The sequence below is a fragment of the Pieris rapae genome, chromosome 13 (assembly GCF_905147795.1).
Source record: "Pieris rapae chromosome 13, ilPieRapa1.1, whole genome shotgun sequence".
In the NCBI taxonomy this organism is placed as follows: Eukaryota; Metazoa; Arthropoda; class Insecta; order Lepidoptera; family Pieridae; genus Pieris; species Pieris rapae.
This window is the reverse complement of record NC_059521.1, coordinates 4144425-4162170: the sequence shown is the minus strand read 5'-3', so window position 1 is coordinate 4162170 and position 17746 is coordinate 4144425. Positions and strand designations below refer to the sequence as shown.

At 33.9% G+C, this 17746-nt stretch overlaps 1 protein-coding gene across 4 annotated transcripts in view; it reads left to right on the top strand.

Moving 5' to 3' along the window:
- Positions 1–17746, top strand: part of LOC110993881 (microtubule-associated serine/threonine-protein kinase 3) — a 36062-nt gene that overhangs the window by 12695 nt on the left and 5621 nt on the right. For 3 of the 4 annotated variants that reach the window (XM_022260279.2, XM_022260282.2, XM_045630647.1), the window contains exons 4-30: positions 321–454; positions 3032–3107; positions 5331–5437; positions 5680–5817; positions 6186–6311; positions 7099–7180; positions 7675–7779; positions 8279–8443; positions 8804–8922; positions 9062–9199; positions 9319–9424; positions 10061–10260; positions 10814–10884; positions 11219–11328; positions 11959–12076; positions 12270–12394; positions 12470–12572; positions 12849–13024; positions 13260–13355; positions 13838–14040; positions 14797–14945; positions 15206–15332; positions 15672–15798; positions 16338–16439; positions 16528–16599; positions 16928–17050; positions 17227–17330. In XM_022260279.2, coding sequence (XP_022115971.2) covers positions 321–454; positions 3032–3107; positions 5331–5437; positions 5680–5817; positions 6186–6311; positions 7099–7180; positions 7675–7779; positions 8279–8443; positions 8804–8922; positions 9062–9199; positions 9319–9424; positions 10061–10260; positions 10814–10884; positions 11219–11328; positions 11959–12076; positions 12270–12394; positions 12470–12572; positions 12849–13024; positions 13260–13355; positions 13838–14040; positions 14797–14945; positions 15206–15332; positions 15672–15798; positions 16338–16439; positions 16528–16599; positions 16928–17050; positions 17227–17330 — 3302 coding nt within the window. The remainder of the gene's footprint in view (positions 1–320; positions 455–3031; positions 3108–5330; positions 5438–5679; positions 5818–6185; positions 6312–7098; positions 7181–7674; positions 7780–8278; positions 8444–8803; positions 8923–9061; positions 9200–9318; positions 9425–10060; positions 10261–10813; positions 10885–11218; positions 11329–11958; positions 12077–12269; positions 12395–12469; positions 12573–12848; positions 13025–13259; positions 13356–13837; positions 14041–14796; positions 14946–15205; positions 15333–15671; positions 15799–16337; positions 16440–16527; positions 16600–16927; positions 17051–17226; positions 17331–17746) is intronic. The other variant, XM_022260281.2, reaches the window with a different exon arrangement.

The following is a 17746-nucleotide window of genomic DNA, read 5'->3' as shown; positions in this document are numbered from 1 at the left end:
TGTCTGAGAATGCAAGTGAAATCTTTTATACCAGTCTATTGGATGGTGTAGCTGGTTTCTCGACTCGCTAAAGCTGTCTGTCCACTTTGCATGTTTATCTGGCTTACGTAATAAAAATAAAATGTACCATCCGTCGTTGGTAGGTATAGAAGATAAAAAGAAACTGATGGCTCTCTATGATTTCTGTATTAGCTATCATATTGTTCGCTAGTTTATGTGTCAGATGTATACGTATTGTTTTAGCTGATATTTGTCTGGTCTCTGTTAAACGCTATGTTATAAAAAATAAATAGGGTTATGACGTATTTTTACGTTTTCAGGTTGGGTCAGGTCGGTGTAGTTCTCCAGGTACAGGACCCCTGTCTCCAGCGGAGGGGCCACGCTGGCACGCGCACCATGCGCATCCGTTGCATCACGCACTACTGTCATCTAGCGTTAAACGGGGGAAGGACCTGTAAGTAGTTTTTGGGGCTTTTAATATTAAAAATCTAAAAAGTTTGTTACATTTATGGTAGAAGTTATATATCACCCCGTTATACTCGCACGAACGCGAGTGAAACTGCGAGACGGATTTAAAGATTGTTTTACATACAAAAGTGACATGCGTGAGTCTACATAGGATAAAACATCTTATCATCTAGAAATTGGCAACACTGCGGCACATTTTATTTTATTTTATTTATTCCACTACATTTTTCTATCTTAACAGTTACTACTAATACGATAGAATTCCAAAATAATTTCCACACCATCCTACATAAAAACATTAATAAAATAAACTTATATTCCTAAATCTTATAACTAACAATATAGCAAGCAACTCTTGCCATGTTGCCAAACGAGTCGGTACAAGAGAAAAGGCTGTCTAGGGCCTAGAAGTTAAGAAGGCCCACATTTGGAGCCAAGATTCATTTTATTGATTTTGTATTTTATAATCGCTTCATTCAGTCTTCGGAAGTGATACCTTACAATCTTATTGAATTTCGCCCTCGTAAAAAGTGTTTGTATGGCTTTGATGGCGTTTCATTTTAATTAATTACCATAACCCCCATGGGTCCCACAACAGTACAAATAAGCGTCTAAGCCCGAACATTGTAGTAGTAGTAGCTATAGTAATAATTAGTAATCATAATTACTAGTTTTATTGTACGTAATGTTCTTACTGTAGGTACTAAATTACTCATTTGAAGGAATGGTTTAGGGTAATTTGTTTGGAAAATATGTATTAACTGTGATCAAGATAATATGTTATAGGTTTATTTATATAGTGAAGAGAATAAATACCCGATGCATTGCAATATAAATTCCGGGATATTTTTATTTGTTGATGTTCCCGGTCGGAATGCGCCTGAGTCGCCAACTCGTTTTTCTAATCGTGTTTTATTTTTGCATGTCTTTTGCGATTAGGAGTAAGGACATGTGAGTATGTTTGTATTAACTTAAAATGTACCTTCGGCATAACATTATTTTTTTCTTTTCTGAATTAGTGGTAAAAAAATACTACAATAAATCATTTGCACAATACTTTCGTTTGGGCTTTACTAGTATCCTAGTAAAGCCGGAGGTCTAACGTAACTTTGCTTATACATATTAAAAGCATAAGCATAAATATTTGTATGAAAATTGTTATTTATAACAATATTATACGCAGACTTGAGGGATCAGCGAATACGTTGTCAAACTTATAGTGATGTAGTATATTGTAATAAAATCTCCCAAGAAACCAAAATTATGACAGCAATTATACTATATATAATATAAATTATATGTTCATTCCTGTATCTAATAAAAAAAAATCTCTTCATAGTAGCTTATCATTAAAAAAAATCAAACACCACTACACGCAATACTCGTCGAGCGAGTTTGCTTATCTTGCCGAAGCCGCGTAAAAAAATATTTAAAGAATTCTATTAAGTATGAGGGTGTGCAACTATTAATCAATTACCGTCTAAAATTCCTTATATTAGAAGCGTTTCACTAATTCAAAAGGACATTTAAGATAATTATCAGAATAAGCCTAGACCCTAGTAGACTAAAATTAGGACGGCTGATGGCGACGTGTACCTTTTTCGTATATAGAAAGTTTCATATGTAAATAATAATACATTTTTTGTAATTAGAAATAGTGTTCCATTATACGTATTTAAGTAAATTATAACGATTTACGTATTATGATAGCGTGGGAAGTCCAGTTAATCCAGTGATGGAGTGCGCGCAGTACACATCTTTGTTCGAAATCGATCCCAGAACCTGTGTTATATATTTATGTGTGGGTATTTAATATCACGCGGTATACGATACAGTTGGTAATCAATAAAGTGTATTAGGAAGTAAGTTTAACAATTGAAGAGTGGACAACTCAGTAACTTATTAATTATCGTAAGTAATTGATAGTTAATTAACTATTATATTAAGATGTCATGTGAAACATGGTGTAATGGTTGCAGCTTGCATCTTACAAACAATGTGTATAAAACACTCGGCGATTAAAAAGAGTGGGGAAAATTTGATTGCTAGTTCTTCTCTTCCGTTCTACGACCTTGATTTGCGAACTGGCAGTAAATGTAAAATTAGAAGCATTTTATATATATTATATTTACTTTTTGACGTTCATAAGTGTACATTGTGTTACCCATATGAATAAATGATTTTGATTGTATTATTTTTTCAGAGACTCTAAATAGTTAACAGTTTTTTAAATACATATACCTATACAATTTTAACCAGGAAAGGAGGGTACCATAACTGTGGCTGATTTACTGCAGTTTAGAATAAAATAAAAATTACATTTGTTACTTAGTGTCAAAAAGCGTTAAATTTTTTTTTGATGAAAGCTTTTTTTCTTCGGTAAACAAATCGGTTAAAGGCCGAAAAATAATGGTTTTTTTGATTCCTTTTACATTATATATGGATGGACTGCCAATAAAATGGCTTAAATTGCAATATCTTCGAAGTATGTAAGACTGTTCCGCGGATATTAGCTCGTACAAAATATATTATAATGCATACTTCTGTACATGAAACTTTTCAGAGACGGCAGAAGGTGGTCTGTAGCATCGCTACCATCGTCTGGATACGGCACAACACCAGGGAGCTCAAGTCTTTCGGTTAGTATTGGTATATTTTCCCATAACTCACCAGCGATGTATTAACATGTAATGACATTGTAATACAAGTAGAAAGGGCCAGACTCCTGACCACGGCCAACTTGATTAAAATGTAGATTAATATAATTAAATATAGTTAAATATCGAATTTATTATATACTAAGAAAAATAACATCTACAGTGATAGTTATGTTATAGCACCGATATTAAATATTAATGTTTAAAAAAAAATTTTTGGACCTAAAACATTAAACAGATGGTAGTACATGTGTAATCATATTAAAATTGGAAGTCAAACAGTACGTGAAACATTTAAATAAAATTATAAACAATGAATAGGTCGTTTGTTTGATTTATGATTTGTGATATATTAGATAAGGATGGCACTTGTCATAATGTAACTTTATTTTAACCGACTAACCTTAAAGGAGAGAAAACATCAATAAAACAGCAAGTTTTATTGTTATGAAGTTGTTATGTACCTAACCTGTTTTTATTACTGACGCCACAAAAATAGCGGTTTTTTTGTGGAATGTCAAACACAAGGTTCATAAAATCGCGCTCGTGAGTACTTGTGAGGACTACGTGCTCTATAAAGATGAGCGTTTCATTAATATTTTATAATATTTACCTATAGATGTGTTCCAGTCTGACTGACTTTTAGGTTCTCTTCATATTATAAATGAGTGTCAATTATAATATTAGATTAGAGAACCTAAATTTAAACCCGGAAGACAATAATAGAACACTGCTATGTAATGATCAATTATATATTATCAAGGATTAATCATTAAATGCATTGCTTATCATACCTTTATCGTTTACTTAGAAGTATTTTTTAAATGCAAGCTATTTTTTCAATGTCATTTCACCGCAATCCGATTGTGTTATCTTTTGTGTGTTTTTGTTTAAAACTGGATACTCACTAGTGATAATAGAACCACATGGTACATGCATTTGTTATTTAATTTTACCTTGTCACCGATTGTCACGATTTTATTTTCCATTAAACATTATTATTAGTGTACTATGGAAAGTGTTCTGAAGAATTGTTTGGGTTGATCCCTGCCGACTTGTTTCATGACCATAGAAGCCGTATTAACTTCAAATACCATCACCTTGGTGGCTGGGAGTCTCTCCGCTATACTAGACATTTTTATCCGCACTGTTCTGTCACCTTATGGTCGTCCGGGGAGTATGATCTCCAATTATTTAAAAAAATTGCCTACTCCTTTCTCAGGCCGGCAGAACACCTATTAAAATAAGTCTCCAATAAGCCGCGATGACCGCCATTTATAGAGCGATTTAGAGCGGTTGGTTGGCTGGATCGTTTGATATTCTTGTAAAAAAAAATTTAAGACTTATTTGTTACGATCAGTTAAGAATTATTATTGCCATTCAGGTGTTATGCACAGAATATTCTTTGGAGTCGATTATTCTACAGCATGATAGCAGTTTGAATGCAATATTAAGACTAGGCTAAAGCTAAGCGGGAGCGAGTGTCACACGCGCGTCTTATAGCCACGTTCAATATTTGTGACTAATTGTTTTCGGGAAGTTCTTGCAGTGAATCACGTTCTCGGAAAAGAATTTATTTCGTGGTTCCGCTGTAGTATGACAATATGATTTTTTATTAGTTGTGGTCATACTAATTATTTTCTCATTAGCACAAGTAGTATTTTTTAAGTGAAAAAAACGCGGCAGTTGACAAATCATAATAATTTGATCTTCTTGTTGTGTTGAGTGCCGGTTATTATTTTTGGCCCTTGCGCTTTCCCCCCTTTTTACATATTTTCCGAAGACTTAAGCTATTATACTATGCGAGGTACTTATTCCCCACAGTTAAAGCACTCAGATCGTTCGTTTCTCTTGAAGTCGTGACTTAATATTTAACACGTTTAGCAACGAATAATTTTGTTGAAGCCTTGACCCCATTAGTTTTGTTATAATTTATCTTATTGTTTTAACTCGCGTGGCTGACAGAAATTTCTATTTATAAATATTTTGAACAATACAATATACAAATTACTCATATAAAAAAAACAAAATTGAGGTTTTCTCTAGTGATGGAATGATTTGTTGTTTCGATAAAAATTATGTTTACTGATTACTTTTATTTATGTATGTGTTTACACGATTTACCTAACCCTTTATGTATATAGTTTTAGTTGGCATGTCTAAATATTTCATCTGCCTATTATCATCAGTACTATACCCTTGTTGCAGTCACAATGCTCGTCCCAGGAGCGACTGTTGGCCGTGCAAGCTGCGTGCGATCCAACGCCGCGCGCGCACTGCCCCCATTGCCATCAACATCAGAATTCGCTCAAGTAAGTTATTCTTACTAGCTTGGCTCTAATTTTATTTTAGAAGATGGGGTAAACTACACGGAGGCTTACCTGATGTTAATTGTACCGCTGCCCATGGACATTCTCAATGCCAAAGGGCTCGCGAGTGCGTTGCCGGTCTTTTATTGGTACGCTCTTTTATTAAGTGCCCTAATTTGAATTGGTTCGGAATACTATATACTTCAGTGGGCAGCTGATTTCACATAGCGATTTTTTCCTTACAGCAGTTCGCAAGGCAGCGGTATGAACTGGGCATCACTGTCAGACAGCGGTGGAAGTGGCCCCGCCCCTCGCCCCGCTTCACCCCCGCATTCCCCCTCGCCTCGGAATATACCACGACGCGTTCGAAGCCGGAGTCTCAGGTTTGATGTCCATTAAATGTATAAAATGCTGTAGGTATGAGATAATAAAATAATCTAGACCAAGATTCTTTACTCTGTAAGATTTATCATGCTTTTTGATTAAAACTATTGTTGTTAGAAAAATGCTATGGATGGTAGAACTATTGCTTGCGGGAGGACATTATAATTATGATGGCCCTTATTTTTTATATCGTGCGTATTATTTTTTAATATCAAATAAGTATCCCTTTAAGAACTGACAGGAATTTCGGTCGTGGTAAGGTATACGACCGCTCATTTTAGTTCCGTTCCATTATTTACCGGTAATACGTTAAAAATAATGTATATTATAAATTAGTTGTATTTAATTTATAATCATTTTTTTTTAGTTCACCATCCCGATCGCCAGGGGGTGGTAGTGTGGGATCGGATGGATCTCGAGAAGACGCAGTTACAGCGATGTCTGCGTTGTTCGCCGCACGTTTTCCGGCTGCTCAAAGGGCTATGAATGATAAGTATGTTAATAATAAATTATAGTTAAATTATCAATAAATAATAAAATAAATACAAAATAAGTTTACTCGCTTCTTCTAAATGGGGACGTATGAAATTTACGTAAGTTACGTATAGGCAAGAGGCTCGACCTATTTGATCCTTACGGGTAGTGTACATATTGCAGATGTGTTAGATTTGTTGGGGTTGCGATAATTAGTGAGATAATGAGTATGATGGTAGAAGGTCAAGACAAATATATCATATTCATCTAAGATAACACTTCAATAGCGGTGTTGGCTTAATCGTTGTAGCGTACGACTCTCGCACGGTGAAGAAAAACAATAAAACATGCCTTAGTTTGGCATGCACAGAAGGTTGATCATCTATGTACTAATCCATTAGGAAAAATAAAAGGAAAACATACATTTGACCAAGACCAAGGGTTTTAGTCACTGAGTAAACGAATATTTATATTTTTTTTGCTTTTATAAACGATTTCGGACAAAAAGAATGAAAGACGAGGTTTTTACGAAGTCGACGATTCGTTTATCACTGTTTTACTTTCTTGTGTATAATTTCTATGATAAGTAATCTTTGTATTATTTATACGAACTAGAAATCGATCCCTCGATAACCTAGAATAATAAAAAGATAGTAAGAAGTGGTGAAAAGAGTTTGTACAATATACCACAGCAGCTATAAACAAAATAGATGCAACGATGCCTATGGTGTTAATTAATAATTAACTCAGTTATAACTAATAGAATAATTATTATTTTATTAATTAATTTTTAATGTCTGTTCTAGATTACGCTCTCTAATAGACGAGTTGACTGAACTTGATAAGAAGCCTGACCGGCCGCCGATAGAAAGATTCGTTCAACGACAGGTACCAATATATTTGTAGCTGTTATTTTATTTACTTTATTAACAAGGGTGATCTGATTTTGATCTGTATCAGGGTTATAACTTCTAGCTAAAATGTTGTTTCATTATTGCTTTGATATCTTATAAATAATGACGACTTTAATGCTTTGCGTTAAGATGGAACACAATACCATATATACATTTACATACAATTCTTTATAGTTTTTATTTTAAATTTATGGTTGTTTTTGTATTAGCACTGTTGTGCTCTACCTTATTTCGCTGGTCGTGTCCACATGTTTTAGAAACGACACTGCTTTTTATATTTTCGTATGTATGTTAATTTTGACATGTGTTTGTCCTAATTTTTTGCCCCAAATAAATAAAAAAATAAAATAAAAAAGGTGTATTTTGCACAAAAATTTTATTGTAACACTTAATTTTAAAGTTTTGATGACAAGATTTTCTAAGCTAGTATAAGGAGACTTTTTGTAAATTTTGTAATATTTTTAACAGGTTTTAGAGATGGCTCGTGATTGTCTTCACAAGTCTGAGTCGAGGCAGGTAACAAGCAGTTACTTCTATGACATGGGTGATAGTTTGGACAGGCTGCTTGCTGAGGTAAATATTCTCGGTAACAAATGTTATTATAACATTGCTATCCATGTAGGTCTTATTTAAAGAAAGATCGTTAAAGTATCAGTTACTAGATCGGGAAACAAAAGTTTTTCCACGTTAATTTTATATTCCGTGTTTGTACGGTTCTCCTCTTAAACGGCGGGACCGAGTTGTATGAACTTTTTTGTATGCGTTTGGGATGCAAGTGGGTGGACACTGGTTAGTTTATATTCACAAATCAGCATGACGCTGAAGGCGCTGTAGTCGGTGGTTTCATACTTTATTTAATATCGTAATGGCTTGAAATATTATGCAGGACAAATATGTCGGGTCTGCTAGTAGCTATAAATTGTTTATTAAGGACTCTATTTTAATTTAACGTTTTTAATTTGCAACTATCCATTGTTTCTTTATAATAATGTAACAATAACGAGTTGAGTACATATACATGTACTCAGCGTATACACATACGTAAATGTAACGTACAAAATAAATTCTATAGACTCGGGAGAAGTCAGCGGAAGCGGGCGGTAGAGTTGCTCCTTTGGTTACCAGGCTGACACTTGCCATGGCTCGTCCTGCGAGACTGCTTGAGTGTCTGGAGTTCGACCCTGAAAAATTCTATCGGCTTCTTGAGGTAGCAGAGGGACATGCACGGCATTTGCAGGTACATGTTTCAAATGGGTTTAGAGAATGGTTCAAATACAGTTTGGATAAAATGTTTTTCGTAAAATGTTTTAACTTTTTATTTTGATGCTCAAATGGCTCATTTTACTTTTCAGATTTATTTTAACTTAATACCTAGCTTCCAGTTAGGTGAATATGTTTCGTAGTTTTATTTCAGTTAAGTTTTATTTTAAAATAAAAATCAATATTTTTTGTTAAACAGTAAAAATGCAGTTGAAAATTACGGTTGAAAATAATATTAAGCGCATTTAAATAACAAATAAAAGTCCCAATACCAAATTACTTACTCTATGAAAAGTCCAAGACAAATAGTAGTTCTAAATAAAAATTGGTATTTTAGGGCTTATCGACAGACATCCCTCAATACATAATTCACAAGCTGGGCTTGTCAAAGGATCCTCTCGCCGAGTTGTCAGTCCCACCACCTCCGCCGCCGCCACAGAACTCGTCACCATCAAAGTTTGTATTATACAATACTTGAATAGGACATAAAAACTGCAATTTCAAAAATCAAACTAACTTAAATTTTAAATAATGTCTCAGTATATTGACTTTAATAAATAAACTCCTCAAACCCTGACAAATATTTTTTTTTCAGACTCCGAGGTCGTTCGTCACCCCCAGGTGGGGTGGGGGGAGGTACCCCATCAGAAAACGACTACCAGGTCATTAAACTGATCTCCAATGGGGCATATGGAGCCGTATATCTCGTCAAACATAAGCAGACCCGACAGAGGTAAGAGAAAGAGAGAACTACTAAACTAGTCGTAAAAACACATTCTTATATTATCATGAAAAGTTTATTAAATTTGGGTATGAAATGAGTGACATTTATTATGTATTAATATGTTTTAGGTACGCGATGAAAAAAATCAGCAAAAACAATTTAATACTAAGAAATCAAGTAGAGCAAGCATTCGCGGAGCGAGACATATTAAGTTTTGCTGATAATCCTTTTGTGGTAAGTTCTTACCGAATACAGCCAGCTATAGAGAGTTCAGTTGTGGAAATTTAAAAAAAAAAACTATAAATTCAATCCCATTATTCGGACATTTTCTGTTATTCAAACTATATAATTGTTGATGATATTTTAAAAAATTATAGAGACAACATGCATTTGATTGACTTTTATTACATACTAGCGACCCGCCCCGGCTTCGCACGGGTGCAATGCTGATACTAAATACACTACAGAAAATCTGTGAACGTTGTATATAAAAATGTGGGTTATCCATAAGAGATAGACATATACCATCAGGGACTTTTCTGTAGACCTTTTCAATGTGTACAATACTTAGTACATTATTTTGATAAAAGTCGTAGGGTTCAGCCTGCGTTTGCAATGTAAGCGGAAAAAATGTAATTATTTACGACATCACATTAGAAACCTCAAAAAGCACAGTACTTCTCCACTATTTAATGAATGTTATTATACATATAAACCTTCATCTTGCATCACTCTACCTATTGAAGAAACCGCATCAAAATCCGTTGCGTAGTTTCAAAGATTTAAGCATACAAAGGGACATATGGACAGAGAAAGCGACTTTGTTTTATAATATGTAGTGATAAATTCATTAAAAATAAATATTTCCAGGTAACAATGTACTGCTCATTCGAGACGAAACGCCATTTATGTCTCATATTGGAGTTTGTGGAAGGCGGTGACTGCGCAACTCTACTGCGCGCAGGGCCACTTCCGCCAGACATGGCGCGGCATTACTTCGCTGAGGCAGTATTGGCTGTGGAGTATTTACACTCGTATGGAATTGTGCATCGGGATCTTAAACCCGACAAGTGAGTTACCTGCTTATGAAGGAACTATCAGCTAGTCCTCACTTTACAATGTGAAAATAAACAAATAACACACCTAAAAAAGTTTTATCTCAATCATAGGAATTACGAAGTGGTTTAAGCATATATTAAGGGGACAGTTTTGATAATCTGTGGTTTACTTACCTACGCACTGCATTTAATTGAGAATAAGTTTTATTTTTTGTAAGTCGATTTTAAAGAAACCACTCATCATGGGACGTCAAAGCGGAACAAAATACCTATCACCTCGGCGTCTTAACGAATTATTAAACGGCCGATGATCTTTCACTGACTGATCACAACATCAGACGAGCCTCCGGTCCGTTTGTCCCGTTATATTAAAAAAAAGTTATTTATTCGTTAATGAAACCGGTACAAAACCTAGTATAGTTTAATTTGTAAAATCTTATTGATGCGGCTTAGAAGTTAATTACAAGTGATTAGTGAATGAATGAAACATAAATTCTTTTTTTTTCTTAAAAGTAAAAACTATTACCATACTACTTTTTTTTATTAATAATTGTATTAATTTTAGCCTTCTCATCACTGCAACTGGTCACATAAAGCTCACTGACTTTGGACTCAGCAAAATGGGTCTTATGTCATGTAAGTGAAAAACTGTAATTATCTAGTATATAAGGTATGTACTAAAAGAATTTAGTCTTAAATATTCATCACTACATTTGTTAAAAATCTCTAAAGAAGTTCGTTTGAAGATATTCTATCTCATTTAATAATCACGAGAATGTGAAGTTTTCTAAACCCTTTTACTATGATGTGTTAAGTTTGTTATTTTTAAATTTATTACTTCATATGCTTATACAAATGATAATAGCAATAAAATATATGGTTGTGATACGAAAGTAAGAAAGTTTAACAAAGTTAAAGAGTAGATTTGTTTTTTAATCCTCCTAAAAATTTAAACTAATCGTATACGCAGTGGCTACGAACCTCTACGAGGAATACGCTGACCGCGAAGCGCGCCAGTTCTCTGATAAGCAGGTCTGTGGGACGCCCGAATACATTGCGCCTGAAGTCATATTACGACAGGTATATTATTTCTATATGTAAGACCTAGTACCAATTTTTTATGGTATTGAAGTGATAACTGTTTATGAGAGGGTAAACCGCTTCGTTACGTAACGCGTTACGGCGCCCGTCTGCCTAGCTCTCTACTCAGTGTTTAATGTGCCTTAGATATTTACTGTTGACAGTGAGCATATTATCGCCCTTTTCGAGCATACTATAAAATGAAAATTTTTATTAATATTAATTACACCGGTACATCCCAATATTACTATACATATCATTTAAATAATAACTTAAGCATTTCTCAAGTTAAAAAAATTCCATATTAAATAGCAGATCAACTAAGATTAGTTGACTCTTGTCGGGCGTCTCGAGATGCAAACATTTTTTTTGATACGTAATACTAGTACGTTATGTACGTGCAAACGTGTGCATACATACATAGCATGACAGTTTCACATTAGTAAATAACTTGAAACTGTTCTGTTGATTTATTGATGACATCGTTTTTTTATTGAAATTAATTATTTATGTATGCTACATATATGTGTGTACGTATGTACTTAGTGTAGTATGAACTCTTAGGGTATTTGTGTTTTCCCTAATAAGTTGCTTTTACTGAATTACTTACAAAATGTGAAATGTTTTCAGGGATACGGTAAACCTGTGGATTGGTGGTCGATGGGCATCATTCTCTACGAGTTTTTAGTGGGCTGTGTGCCTTTCTTCGGTGACACACCCGAAGAACTTTTTGCGCATACAGTCAATGGTAATAAATATTTTATATTCAAAATTACTTATGCGTAAATCGGAAAAAGGCTGTCTTTACGGAAATATGTTAGATAAAATGTGCTGTATGATAACGATATATAATTTTAGTTACACTTAATTAGTATTTCAAATATTTTCTGTTTTTGTTGAATTCTAGTTGTAGCAAGTAAATATCTTTATTATATATACAGATGACATAGAGTGGCCATCCGAAGATGATTTTCCGATAGCAGTAGAAGCGAGAACTATAATTGCAGATTTACTCGCTCGAAACCCAAGAGATAGATTGGGGACGGGCGGCACTCATCAAGTAAAGGTTAGAGAGATATAAATCTAGAGAGACGTAGTACTTATAGATGTTGTTGATTATTAAATATTGTGTATCTTATAGGAACACATATATTTCTACGGACTAGACTGGAACAATTTACTCCGTCGGAAAGCTGAGTTCATACCGCAGCTGGAAAATGATGAGGACACCAGCTATTTTGATAGTAAGTATCAAAAAGTATTTTTTATTTTTAGTAGATGGAAATGGTGGTTAGATATTTTTTTTTTTTAATGAAATTGAGATGGTGAGGTCCAAAATATTTTATCTATGACGTAATTACTATTTAGTCACATCTTAACCCTATTCATTCTGTGTCTATGAAGTTAATGAAAAATGTTATGTGATTGTAACTTTTGTTAAATACTAATACAATGTAACAAAAAAATAGTACAGTAAATATTGCAATACTAAGTGTATGTATGTTATTTCTAATTTTTAGGTCGCTGTGATCGATACAATCACAGTGAAGTGGAGACAGACGAGGCAGCTGAAGGGGAGAGTGGGCCAACTGCAGAGACGGGAGGAGAGGAGGCAGGGCTATTTGCCGCATTCTCCTCTACATCGCCGCAATGGAGGAGACATTATCACTCGCATTCTTCTAGGGTTAGCATTGAGGTGCGTATGCGCATGTAGTTATTTAATTTTATGTAGATTATGAAAATTAGTTTGTTTTTCCATGAATTTTACTTTTAAACCGATTAAAATGACTATGAGGTTCAAGGTTTTCGTCAAGTTTTTAGATTCTCTTCAATATTGATTATATCAATCATATAGAGTAGTTTTTTTTTTAAGAATGCTTATTGCCTTGATTAGTGTATTTTTTATTAATTAAGTATTTTTATTTAAATAGAGCACGGATAGTTGGCCAGGCACGCCAGACAGTGCAGGCCCACCAAGCACACCCACTGCGCCGCCGCAATCTTCGCACCATCATCCTAAGTGCCCGGTAGGGTTACAATTTTGTTTGAAACTAAATTCCATAACTGAGTTTTCGAAAAAAATATTTTATCTCATTTTTTCATTAATGATTGGTGTATGATAATAAAAAAAATAGGATGAAAAGAGTGATGAAGCATGCTTAGTTTACCGTTGTTTCATACATTTTTAAATCAATCAAAACTTTATTCTCATATGAAATTGTGTATTTATAATATGTTATACTTGTATAGTATAATATATATAATGTCGTTATATTACAATCATAAACCTTGTTGTCATCATCATTCTGTACCTCTCCGGGTCTTAGCTTGGTCGAAGAAGAATATTTTAAGTGTACTACAACATTTATTGTGAATTTATTTTATGATGTCCCATCGTTCTTCGCATGCTTATCGGCTTTTATATTTCTAATATTTATAAACTCTTTATCTCTTATGGGAGACAAATCTTGTGATTCGACTTCTACTTAAGGTATGTTTTTATCTACAGATGATATCAGCAAACTCTGCTGAATCATCCCAAACGGATTCTGACGACGTGTCGCCGGCCGCTCGTCGTCGTGTCGCGTTGCGTGCGCCGCTTGCGCACTCGCACTCGTCGCACGCGGCCCATTTACATGCGCATACGCATTTGACTCATGGATTGTCCAGTCTCGTGCAACCACAGTTGCATCCTGCTATGTTGCCAAAACCGTAAGTGTTATTAGTAGAATAGGAATATACTATAATATCTTAATATATATATTTCTTGTGTGCGTGTGTATGTGACTGAACTCCTCCTAAACGACTGGACCGATTTAGACGAAATTTTTTGTGTGTGTTCAAGGGGATCTGGGAATGGTTTAGATTCACAATTTTGTCCGCTGGACAATGTTTTTTTAATTAATTTTCAATTTATTAGTTGTTGTTGATTTTGGAATGTTTTACATTAGATCCGACAGACGGCGCTACCATCGCAGTGTCAAATTTTAAATAATATTCGAATTTTAATTTTAGTCTGTCCCGAAATTTAAAAAAAGTTTTGTTATCATTGTGTTATATCGTGTGTGACCATGTGCTGGATCGTTAGATATTGTATGACAATTTGAATAATAATTTTCATCAAAATGGCTTATTAAAAATTGAAATTTTGAAATTAAAGACGTGTAGACAGGACAACGTCTGTCGGATCCGCTAGTATGTATATATAATATCGTTTTCTTAAAACGTAATACATATATTATTTGAAGTATTGATTGAAAAATCAACTTTGATCTTTGCTTCAGTAAATTAACAGAGACGTTGAGAATCGTATTGAAATTGAAAAATATGCCCGGCAAATAAGGTTTGTCATCTCTGACATGTCAAAAATGATAGCTGTCAGAATTCTACGGAATAAAAATCAGAGTGTAGGTATGTTACTGTCAACGATTTTTTTTGCGTAAATAATAATCATACATTTTTTCATAGATCGGAGAATAAGAGGGAGAAGGAAAATAAATCATTTGATAAAGTGGATAAGGTGGAACGAGACAAGAGTAAACCCATTGCGTTATCCGCACCAAAGTCAATGCGCCGATCGGCAAGCACATCTGGCCTCTCTCTAGTGATCCATCCAGGTACTCGCATTAATTTAGTTTAAATTAATTTTTTTTTATTTAAACTTTATTGAAAACTGAATAATGTTATTGTTGTATATGCTATATGTGGTATATAGCTGATTAATTTATATTTTTCACATCACATTTGATAAATTATGTCAGACTATAGACCGGTAGTTTATAATCTGTGTTATTTATTGGAAGATTTTTTATATTTTAAAGAATACTTGATGTTTAAATAAAATGTTGTTTACGTGATGTATAAAAATATTTTGCAGCCGAAGACAGCATAATAAGCATGGGTGGTGGATCTCCTTGTGCCGGCAACACATCTTCTACCAACTCATCACGTGACTCTTCGCCGTGTCGCGATCCGCCATCGCCCTTCGCTATTGCTAACCATTCGTAAGTAATATAATGAAAGTAAAATTCTGTGTTCAGTGTTCGAGACACACACAAGTTACTCGAAGTTTTTTTTAAAGAGTTAGAGTTCTAAGAAAAAAGTGTTTTTAGTTAAAATCAACGTACCACCCATATTACAGCTATATAAAACAGAAAATATTAAAGATATTTATTGTATTTGTATCTTAACGTGTAAAGAACTTTATTTCTCATTACAATTTTTACATGAGAAACTTAATATTATACGTACGAAATCTGCGTCCATCAGACCGCCGTCCTAATTTTAGTCTTCTGGACTCAAACCGAATTCCCTCATTAGTAGAACGTATATTTATTTTATAGATTAATTCAGTCCTCAAAACCGCCGATCGTTGTACGTCGAGGCCCACGCGGTTTCGGATTTACGATACACACGGTCCGTGTGTACTATGGGGATACAGATTACTATACTATGCACCATTTGGTGTCGGTAAGTACATATTATTTATTAATTTAAATATTATATAATCTTAGAAAATAACGAAAATTATAAAAAAAATAAATAAACATATTATTGCTGAAATTGCTTTGTAAAGAACCGAGTAAAGCCTGCATTTGATAATCAAAATGTTCCTCACTCATCAAGGTAATCCTATTCTTAAATTGATTTATTATCAATAAGGAAACATGACAGACACATCACAAATACACATATATGTAAAAAAATATACAAGTTATAAATATTGAAGTGTCCTTAAATTGTTTCATAGATAACATTTTTTATATAAAAGAATGCAGAAATAAAAATAAATACGGCAATTTGTAGTAAAAAGCAATCAGTGTAACTATTTCTTTAAAAAAAAGATGTAACAAGGCGAACCACACGCGTGACAGACAGTCGTTAACAGTCGAGCATCATTGATATATTGTTTCTATTACGTTTTTAATATAAACACAATATCAATATATTATATATCTTGAATTAGTCGTAAGTTATGTAAGATTGTTTAATTATTAAATTAATTATAGGCTGTTAGTGAACAAGGATCGGCGTGGGCTGCAGGATTACGCGCAGGGGACCTCATAACACAACTCAATGGTGAATCTGTGCAAGGACTGTTGCATACACAGGTAGATTAAAAATTACCATAACTTTGTTATTAATAAAGCAAATACATAAGTGGGAATAAATTGTTAATTTCCAATTGAAATATTTCAGGTGCTAAGGTTGCTCTTGGCTGCCCCACACGCTACGCTACGCGCCACTCCGCTAGATCAGACAACAATACAGGTAATACGGAAAATATTAAATGTGAACTTGTTTTATTATGTATCACAATTATATAAAGAAATTTTGTTTTAGCATAATTTAGTTATTCATTTATTACTACTATGGATTAAGTAAATTAAAAAAAAACTGTTTATTTTTTTTTCTTTTTTTTTTTCTTTATTGTATAAATAATCTTAAATAGTAGAAGTTGGTATGGTGGAAACATAAACTGGACACAGTTATTTGTGTTATGGTATTGTGTTTGCGGTGTTTTTCATAAAAATAAGCAATTACTATATTCTTTACCAATTGTCTAGATAAGGTTAATCACAAACGTACCGATTTCTAGGCGGGTGGTCGTCGTCGTTCGGGCGGAAGACGTGCGTCCGCGCCGCCACGCCCACGACCTCGTCGGCGGTGCTCGCTGTTCAGAAGAATATCTACAAAGCGGGCTTCGCAGGAGATGCACCAGGTACAAAAAGTACTATTAATGTTAATTATATATCACAGTAAACTTAATTTCACAAAATAGTTCTTAAAAATTACAAATTCAATATTTATTTTTCTTCTTTAGGATCCCTAGGCTTGAACTAAAGCGATATCCACTTAGCTACCAAAGTGATAATAAAACATAATAATAATTTTTAGATGGTGTCGGGTGGAAACAGTGAGAGTTCGTCTCCAGCGCCTTCCGCAGTTCCAGCGTTAGCCGACGCGTCGTTACACAACGCACCTACGACGCACTATCAAAGGTACATATTATTTTTTTTTACTGTTCATATTATAAAAAAATTAGAAGTACAGTAAACATAAAAAAACATGTGCCTCAATGGTTACATTTTAAATAAATAAAAACAAAATCAATACAAAAAACTAAAGGAAAACATTACAACAAACAGATAAAAAAATTACTTTTTGTTTCTTAAACATAATATTACATATATCTTTAATTTTGGAGCTGGTGATGTCAACGTTTAATAGGTATTATAAAGGCAAAAAATCAAATGTAGGCGAGAAGATGAAAAGAAAACATCGTGCTTTTAAGCCCAAGTTCTTGTTTTTTTAATATATATAATATCAAATTTGAATACATTACCGATTATTAAAAGGCTGACAGCGCGCTTGTGACCCTTCTGGCAGTGCGAGTGTCCATGGGCGGTGGTGTCAC